Below are 9,957 nucleotides of genomic sequence, written 5' to 3'. Positions count from 1 at the left end.
ATTGAAAGAACCTTCTGGATTTTTTTACTTGTCCCATTTTTGTATGAAAACTCTCATCATCTGAGCCATTTAAACACGAGTGCAATTTTTAAACGGGAATGACACGAATTTCGGATGCTGCATAAGGTTTCACAAGTGATGAACCCTTATGCCTTTTCTAGAATTATTAAATCCTCTGAAATATTGAATGCCTTATTTTATTTACATTTTTTAAGCAAAAACTAAGTAATTGTTCCATAGATAAAAGTAAACAGTACATAAAACTGCGGAAAAAAGGCACATTGCTTTGCTGGATTCTATTCATTGTTTGACAATTATTTTTCTAATACTTTCTTTTCTATATATAAAATAAGGGCTAAAATGCATGAAAGTCTAATTCCACATCTCAAATGAGAAACTAATGATAAATACTGAAAAATGGTAGCTTGCAGTTTCAAACTATCTTTTAGTTGGTTTCTCTCATCAGATTGTTCCTCTGACATTTGTAGCCAGTGGGACCCAATCCTTGCTGAAGCAGTGAGACCTTGCCTCATACCACTTGAGCTTCTGGATCACATCACATCATCCTTGTTTCCAGTGGACCCTGGGTTACCATGGTGACGCTCAATCCTCCTGCATAAAAGAAAGTCAGCTTCCTTGCAGACATTCGGTTTTGACAGGCAGCGCAGCACCAATGCCTCTGAAGTCCTCCGATGAGAACCGAACCAGCTCTGCGTTCTCCTCCAAGCTGAGTCCAGAGGCTGATCTATGCGTAGGACTTGGCATCGTCTCTGTGGGTATGCATATCTTATGCTCTACATTTATTGACCTAAAACTATTTAAAGGGTTTTTTTTTTCCGACTAAAGCTAAGCAAAACTAAAAACTTTCACTTTAGACGCATGGATACCAAGTTAAGGTGCAGACATGAACCATTTTTAATAAACTGTGGTGGCAATAACTTTTATTGGAAGTTTGGAGAATGTTTTATTTTTTTACTGTTTGTGACTAAATTAGGTACAATGAAAAATCTATTAGAAAGTCTTTTTGCAAAAAATGTAACAGGATTTTTTTTTAAAACACTAAACTAATAAAGCATTTAAAACTATGACTCTTCTAGTTTAGAAAAAAAGAATTGACTTTATTAGAAAGTTCATCTACATGGAAATACAAAATACTTGCACAGAAACATCTTTTAAAACATTTTTTTATGTTTTTGACTGTCATGAATACCTTTCTTTTATAACTTAAGATATACAGTAGCTAACAAATCATACATCAATATAACTGATTCATAAAGACTTTTTATTATCTACATGGAAAGTGGCTTTTTTCACTGCTTCTCTAATGAAGAGAGATCTCAAAAAATCTTACAGAGTATATAAGACTCATCGGTTTTGTATTTCTATTCTTTATAAATGTGCTGTGAAGCATGAGGGTGGTGGTGTTATAATTTGGGAATGTATTGCTTCAATGAGTTGCGTATTGATCCATCCATCCATTTTTCGTTCCTTAGTCACATTTGGGGTCACAGGTTAGGCCGGAGCCTAACCTGCTACTGTTGGGGTAAGGCGGGGTTCGCCCTGGTCACCACTGCTGCAGGGTCAAACAAGGACAGACAACCACTCAAACTCATATTCACATATTCCCTAAGAGATGCCCAGAGATCCCCCCCCCCCCCCACACACACACACATACACACACATGCAAATATCCAAACTATACTTACAAAGGCCCTCAGATTTGATTGAACCTGGGACTGAGGAGAGAGTGTTAACCACTACACCATCATGCAACACTGGCCCAATGATTTATTTTATGATGACATTGTCTTGTTAAAAGAATAAGTTAAGGTTGATATTTAAACTGTCAAAGTTAACTGATCAAATGCCGGATGTGCTTTTTAACTTTGTTCTTTTTGAGTTTTTAATATTTTGGAGCATCAGTGACGGACTTTTGTTTGAGTTTTGCTTCATCACAGGCTGAAAGGTCAATGAGGATTCTTGGGTTAAAGCATATCTACATCCTAAGTATGAGATTTGAAAATAAATCAAAATGACTGACTCAAGTGTGCACTTTTGTTTCAGTAAGGTGATGCTGGAGGAAAGTCAAATGTGTATTTTTGTTCTCTCTGAGTGTAAACTTTGTGTCCTGCAGTTTTGCTCTCTGTTGTGGGAAATGGACTGGTGTTGGTCATCTGTTACCGCAAGAGAAAGAAGATGTCGGGCTCGGAGCTGCTGTGCATCAACCTGGCTGTGGTGGACTTCCTCTGCTGTGTCTGCTTTTACCCATTCTCCATTGTGTCCTCGTTCCATCACGTGTGGCTGGGAGGAAACATCACCTGCATTTACTACGGACTCGGCTGCTACATCTTCGGCTTGTGCGGCATGTTCACCATCACCGCCATCAGCATCATCCGCTACCTGAAGACCTGCTACAGTCTGGCTCACAGTGAGAGTAGGATTTGTTAAAAGGTTGTACCTGTGATGATTTCAGCAAGAAGCTGAGTTTTGATCCCTCTTCCAGGTTTTTGGCTGAAAGCTACTAATATCCGGCTGCTTTGCTGTGTCATCTGGCTGGTTTCTGCAGTTTGGTCCAGCTTTCCCCTGTTTGGCTGGGGCGAGTACGTCCCTGAGCCTTACGGGCTGTCCTGCACCGTCGCCTGGAGGGGCTATCATACATCAACAAAAGACGCCTTCTATGTCATCTGCTCCTTTGTGTGCTTTACTCTGGTTCCAGCTCTCTTCATTGTGGTGTCACAGTGCAGCATCCTCTACAAGGTGTCTCGCTTCTCCTGTGAACTGTCCGCAAAAGGCATCCGAAACAACCTGCGTCACGCTGAAAAGAGGATATCCATGGTGAGGAGTTCTTTTGGTCTCAATAAGCATGGACTCCAAGGATTGCACTTCATTTGAACAGAAAATGTTTCTGAGATTGCTAGGATTTGCAGCATTTACAACTTAATTGGACTTTTTAAGAAACAACACACATTTTATGGCCTGCAGGTGCCACCTGCCCCCAACCTGACTGCCCCTTTGTCCCACCCTTGTTGACTGAGTGGCTGCTACCGGCGCCTTGTCCCACCCTGGTCAGAGCTGCATATGATAAATTGAAAATAAAAAGGCAGAATTTCTGTTGTTTTTTTCTGCCTAGCAACCATTGTGGTGATGAACAGGTCTATGTAATTTTTTAGAAGAATTGGCAAAAGTAAACTTTTGGATTTCCTTGGCAACTGAAGTTTTTTGTTAATCATGCTCGTTTTGTTCTGCTTGAGTCAGCGATTCATGTATTAAATTCTCACAATAATTTGGTAAAAAAAAAATGTGCCAGCAACAGGAGATAACGCTATTCAAAGCTTCCCAATGTTGTGGCGTATGTGTGCAATTTCAAGAAGATCGCCTGAACAAGTGTTTTTTTTTTTTTTAACCATTCTGTGCGAAAATGTGAATTGCCAAATTTCCATTTTCATGCTGTAGGGTCTGTGGCTATCCCATAAACTTTATTTTGAGCCTATTGAGAGATTTTGGCCCCATTCATTTTTTTTTGAAGATCTCTCCCATTGTGATGTCTTTTTTGTGTGTGTGTGTGGGGGGGGTCACTTACACATTTTTGATGAGTATGTGGCGGGGTCAAAGGCTCAATCTGGACATGGCAGATTGCAGAACATAAAAAGGTAAACAATGTAGACAGGTGAGCGGTTGGAGTGGACAATGGTCCAACAAAAACCATCTGTTACTAGTTAATGTGAGGAAGCCTTTCTCAGTTAAACTCTGAAAAATACCCACAGTAAAATGTAGAATAAAATGTGAAGATTTCTTTAAGTTATAAATTGAAAGGGGCAATGCTTCCTGTTTGAGGCAGGTTGGACAAAAAGACAATTCACTAAGTAGCCCTTTGGTGGTTTGTATTTCAAGTTACTGTTCTGTGAAAGCTTTCCAAAAACAGTCTGCTTCAAAAATATTTTCCTATTATTTTTGGACTGTGAATGTTTCTGAACCATCATCATTTTTTCTTGTTTATCTGACATGTGTGCGTGAATAGAGAATCCTATACATCATGTCAACGTGGTGACAACAGAGATTATAAACCAATCTGGCCTTAAATCAGCCGAACAAACCACTGGTTGACTCACTCATCAACAGGATTTTCTATTATCTTTAGGACAATAGGAAATAACTTAAAGGAAAACAATTTTCACTGTAAGTTATTTTGAAATCTGTGACTATGGTTACCAACTGTAACATAACACGTTACCCAAAAATGATAGAAGCCAAGAAATTTCTTTTAAACACATTTTGCAGATTTTTCTCCCACATTTAAAAGTCTGTATGTTGTGTTTTGTGCTTTTTACACAATCCTGTCAAAAAGAAAAGAAGCAATTTTTTTTTTTACATTTCCACAATGATGATCATCTGTCTATAATTACTCTAATGTGGTTACCCGGCCGGCATGTCAATAATTTTGGTAACACAATGACTCAACTGTTGACCTTTATTGTTGAAGAAAGAAAAGGTCTCCTAGGTAACCACTCCGATGCGTCATGATGGTACAAAAGTAGTATGCCATTACTGCAATAGTAAAATCTGCTTTGTGACTTCCTCTTCCAGATGTTTTTCTGCATCAGTTTTGGGTTCGTGATTGCCTGGGCGCCTTACGCAGTTGTGTCCTTCCTCTTCATATTCCACAAAGAGCCCCGCTACATGGCGCCGGAGGGTTTTGTCCTCCCGGCTCTTTTTGCCAAAAGCTCGCACATCTACAACCCGTTTATCTACTTCTACTTCAACAAAACTTTCCAGCAGGAGCTGCGCCGCTTGCTCCTGGCATCCTACCACAAACTGACGGGAAACCGAGTTGGAGTTCACATTTCCACGAGCCAGCAGGCCCCTCATCCCATCCACATTCAGCTGCAGGAACGAGGCTGCGCCCAGAGGACAAACTTTGCTGTGTCTCACTGCAGACCCAATGAGATTCACAGAGGTTCACACAGCAGGCAACTGTTTGCATGCTGGGAGTCTGCGGCAAAGGACGCACAGGCCATCAAAGACAAAGAACAGAACACAGACTGTCAGGCAGTTTCCATGTGAACTCTGACTTCTAATTCCAGATTGATAAAGGAGTTTACACTCTCGGTGTAAAGAATCTTAAGATTCTGTTTTTTCTGTTCAGTTGAATGTTCATATGCAGCTGCATGGATTAGAATGATGAACGTCCATCTTATTTTCAAAAATGTTAAATGGGTTTTTAGGAAATGGAAAAAATAGTTCATAAACTTAAAAAGCTCTTTTATTTTTTTATTTTTAATGTTGTGTTTTCATGAATTATGGTTATTCTCGATTTGTGTCATTGAATCAATAGAGAACAAAAGGAGAAGTTTGTTTAGTTTCAACATCTTTTATGTAAGTGAATGTCAGCAATGCTTGTCTTCCATTATGTCCTGTAATATTTGTATTTTTTATGTGTTTTAAGTTAAAAAAAGTTGCATGAATGATTAAAGAACCCCCAAATCTGTCGTTTTGAGAGTTCATTCAGCTTTCTCATTTCCATAAATTACAAAAACGGACAGTCAAATCAAAAGGATTCATTTAAAAACCTTTAAACCAGAACTTAACAATGAATGATAAGACAAGTAAAAGCATTCTCACTTCAAAGAGTCAATATGAAAGATTCAAATGAATTTGACGCCTACGGCACTGCGGTAAATTTGGAGAATTGACTTTGTTCAATAACTTTGGATGAGGTGAGTTCAAAGCAAATCCAAAACTGACAACAACCATAAAACTCAAAGCTACCTTTAAAATGACCTCCGAAGTTCAAACAAAACTGAGATGAAACGACTGGGAGACTGACAAAAAGGACCACACTTCACAAACTTTCAAAAATGTAAAGAAAGGAAATCATGCCTTTGCTTATATTAGTGCATAACAAGAGTCTTGTGTGCAAGTTCACATTCTAAATAAAAAAAAACTGATAAAGAAAATCAATGCAATAGCTTTTATGTAACATTATCTTATCCCATGTTAGAGGACCAAGCAGCTGTTTTCAAAGATTCCCTGTTAGACATCCAGTATCCGGTTGGTCACCTGTGCAGCGGGCCATGCAGTAATAAATGTCAAGCTGTTGATGCTTCAGTTTTCCAAAAGTGGAGGCTTTACTGTCTAAAAAATTAAAGAAATATGGATTAGAAAGACTCCAATGCTGCTCGTTTGAAGCTGTTTGCGCACTTTCTCCAAGGTATTTGTGCTCTCTTAATTTGAAAAAAGCAAGTGTTTACGCACATTTATTTTTAAATTTTACTTTTTTTTTGACCAAATTGTTAAAAAACAAAACAAAAAAAAACTCACATACAGATATTTTATTCAAACTGTCATGGTGCCTCTGTCAGCTATCTTCCCCCTCCCCTCTCTGCTTGGCCACTGATTCGTCCCAGCTGCGTTCACTCATCTCATCAACCTGCCAGACCTACTTAAGGAGCGCCAGGACCAGAATTCAACGCTAGTTCGTTACCCCTGATGGACCTACATATCCCACGAGTGGACGCCAGCTTCAGCCCAAGCGGAGTTATCCCCGGAGTTACCTACCTCCTCTCACGCTCCATACATCAGGCCTCAGCTCTAGCCTCAGCCGAACCTCCAGCCACGCCACGGGCCACGGTCGAGCCTCCAGCCACGTCAAGATCCACCCTCTCATCTGGAGTTGCCGTTCCTGCCATTCCCCGCCACAACAGGACAAATTCATCCGCTGGAAAAATTAAATTTATTATTTACCTTCACTCACCTCCTGTCTTCCTTCTGGGTTTCAGCGTCTGGGTCCGTCTAGCTTTGACAAGTCATGACACAAACCAGACTTTCTGGAGAACAAAATCAAATCAATTCATGCAGAGTCCACAAACCTCTACATCATCTCGCTAATTTAAATGATTCATGAATGTTAATGAGAGGCAGAATCATTTGTTCTTCGAACTTTTAAAAGTTCCTGGCACTCTTGGCACAATCAGTTCTCAGTTTTCTGCATGAAAGCTGAGTTAATCCTGGACCACTGAAGACGAACGAACTATACCAGAAAACCATTCCCTTCATGGTGGTTAGATTTCAAACAGCTGCAAGTGGCGTTGTGTGGCCCTCTGGCGCTACCTGCCCCTGTTGCAACCCTCTTTTACCCCTTTTTTACCTGCCCTCCCTTGCTGAGCTGCTGCTTTTTCAAAATGGTGACTTTTTTTTGGGTTGGTTTTTATCTCCATAGCAACCATTTTCTTATTCGGTCGCCGGGGGGTAATGAAGAGATTGACATAATCTTTAGAAGAATCCAAAAAAAGTAGACTTTTGGATTTCCATGAATAACTACAGAGGTTTTTTGTTAACCACGCCCGCATTCTTAATGCACTGTATCACCAAAAGTATTGGCTCACTCATCCAAATGATCAGAATCGGGTGTCCTAATCACTTGGCCTGGCCACAGGTGTGTAAAACCAAGCCCTCAGGCGTGCAGACTTTTCTTACAAACATTTGTGAAAGAGTGTGCTGCTCTCAGGAGCTCAGTGAATTCCAGTGTGGAATTGTCATAGGACGCCACCTTTGCAGCAAATCCGGTTGTGAAGTTTCATCACTCCTAAATATTACACAGTCAACTGTCGGTTTTATCATAACTAAATGGAAGAGTTTGGGAACAACAGCAACTCAGCCCCCAAGTGGTAGACCACGTAAACAGATGGAGAGGGGTCAGCGGATGCATCCAAGCCACACATCCCCAAGGTACCAGTTGTGCGCAAATTCTGGTGAGTTTTTGAGTATGTGGCAGGGGGGACATTTTTGCTTAAATGTAGAGTAAGACAGAAGAGTTGCAGTCCAGGACTGCTACAGGCCAGAATGATTGAATTCAGGTAAAGAGAGGAAGGACTTTGCACCTATCGGCTGTGATAGCAGTCGGTTAATCTTTTTTTCTCTTCCTGGGGAATTTCCCATTCGATGCCTCCGTAAGTGGAAACGTCACATGCTCACGTCCGCAAATGCAAAGCCAATAGAGGGGCTGAACGTGACCAAAACGCAGGAACTGAAGCTACACTTTGGGTTCCTCATTACAACAGTTAGTGCTGTGTTTGTTTCCATGAAGTTAAGCGCTGAGATGCTTTCTGAATGTGTCGCTAGTGATGTAACCCCCCTGACAATAGATGGCATTGATGAATGAAGCCACAAAGCGAGGCAGTGTTTCCTCTGTCGTCCGAATCAGCTGCAGAACTTAATTGCGTTTCACTTTGCCAAAAAGCTTTGTCAAGAGTTCCCCCCGTAAGCAAACAATCAATATGAAAAACAACAGTTAAAAACACAAACAGACTGCCTTGTTTACAGGGGCTAAAGCTGAAAGAAAAACCTACATACAGCTTTAAGAAGGTCTCCATCTTGCTCTGCAGGAGCATAAATGCTTTTTATTCATAAATGTTGAAACACAGGAGATCATTAAGAATAAAACCTATTACTGCCACTCAAACTGACTATTGACAACATCATTAAAGTCTAGATCGAAGCCCCAAACATTGACTGAGGTTCTGGAAAAAGGAGCAGCCTATCGCAGCCAGGATCGGAGCAATCAAACCCAGGCCTCTCTTGAATTGGCCTCATGCTGAGCTTTTGAGAATCACATGGAGACCATTAACTTCACCGAGCAAAAACCGAGGGGGTCCAGCAGGATCAAAGCCAGAGCAGAATGACGACCACAGCAGGCCAAAGGCGCTGTTTGTTTGTTCGAGCTTCTTCTTCCTAAAGTTGCATGATTTGTCCAAAAGACTGGAAGGCCCTCAGCTAAGAAAAGTGTTTCTTCGCTGAAGACAATTTTAGACACCCCCCCCCCCCCAAATGGCAACTCAACGTGTGTTCTTCCATAAAATTTGTCATCTGTGGAAATGGTTAATTCTAAACCAAAAAGGTGTCCCTGGTTGTGTCCAATTTCGATCACGACTTAGTGAACTGTATCGCCATTTTGTAGAGCTGTCTGAATCTACAAATCCAAAGACCTGTGCCCTAGACATTTCCCAGAAGTCTCTGCAAAACATTCTGTAGACCACAATGCATTGCGTTTCAATGGTTTTCACATAACAGATTTGTATCTTGATTTATTTTTTTTAAATGATCAAAGTTTTCATCATCAGTACTCAGTGGATTCACAAATAGTCAGGCAGTGTCTTTCTCTGGGACAGAAAGTGGTTCTGGTGCTAAAACTAAGAACTGGTTGGACATCAGATGCTGGTACTGGATGGAAGATGAAGGTCCACCTCTTGAGCAGATCAGGATGGATTACTGGGCTACAAAACACACTTTTTTTATGGGGTGTGGCTGCTTCTTTACTGTATGAGATCTTTAAAAAGTAATATTACTTTAAAAACTTATAGGACAAACAAGCCAAAGATTATAATTTATCCTGTTGGCCTAATCAAATTGTAGAGTGCATTTTTTTAAAAAATAAATAAATATATATATTACTCACCTAAAGGAATAAGAAATAGGGGGGAAAAAAGTGTTTTTATTGGTTGTTTTGTCTTGGTTGGGTTGCTTATAGACTTTAAGACCTTTTTTTTTTGTTTTTGTTTTTTTGCTTTCAAAATCCCTTTAACAGGTCATTTGTCTATGAGAGGAGGAGCTGAGGAACAAGCATCATTTATGGTTGAGTTTGCATGAGAACTGGGACAGGAGGTGGACCTGTTTCTCTGTTAGGATCCGTCCAAAAGGGCTGAAGGTGGTTTGATAACTGCAGATTAATTTATGTATTTTTTCGTATAAAGATACTTTTTTTGTCTTTCTTTGGATTTAGATAAAAAAATAAGTTGATTACCGGTATTTGATTCCGCAGATTGTTCAATTTTCAAAGCACAAACCCAACTATGTAAATGAACAGCATGTTGATTACTTTGAATTTAAGTTCTCCACAAGTTTGAGGACATACGTGTTTGGCATGTGGGGGCTGGTCTTTGGGGGTCCACTGCTATGGTATCC

At 40.3% G+C, this 9,957-nt stretch overlaps 1 protein-coding gene across 1 annotated transcript; it reads left to right on the top strand.

Moving 5' to 3' along the window:
• Positions 1 to 218: 218 nt before the first annotated feature.
• On the top strand, positions 219 to 5,486 carry LOC101156055 (opsin-5-like). Its single transcript, XM_011491561.3, has 4 exons — positions 219 to 776; positions 2,135 to 2,428; positions 2,504 to 2,835; positions 4,585 to 5,486. Exons 1-4 carry the CDS (start codon positions 674 to 676, stop codon positions 5,059 to 5,061), a joined length of 1,206 nt encoding a protein of 401 aa, XP_011489863.1. The 5' UTR covers positions 219 to 673; the 3' UTR covers positions 5,062 to 5,486.
• The last annotated feature ends 4,471 nt before the right edge of the window (positions 5,487 to 9,957 follow it).

This window comes from Oryzias latipes, chromosome 24 (assembly GCF_002234675.1).
Source record: "Oryzias latipes chromosome 24, ASM223467v1".
Classification (NCBI taxonomy): Eukaryota; Metazoa; Chordata; class Actinopteri; order Beloniformes; family Adrianichthyidae; genus Oryzias; species Oryzias latipes.
This window is presented reverse-complemented; position numbering and strand designations above follow the sequence as displayed.

What these genes read in the sequence shown, in the direction of transcription:
- LOC101156055 (XM_011491561.3), top strand. Translation starts at nt 674, where the DNA reads ATGCCTCTGAAGTCCTCCGATGAGAACCGAACCAGCTCTGCGTTCTCC. An exon ending in ACTTGGCATCGTCTCTGTGG is followed by an intron (nt 777 to 2,134) that starts GTATGCATATCT and finishes TGTGTCCTGCAG; the next exon opens with TTTTGCTCTCTGTTGTGGGA. An exon ending in CTGCTACAGTCTGGCTCACA is followed by an intron (nt 2,429 to 2,503) that starts GTGAGAGTAGGA and finishes TCCCTCTTCCAG; the next exon opens with GTTTTTGGCTGAAAGCTACT.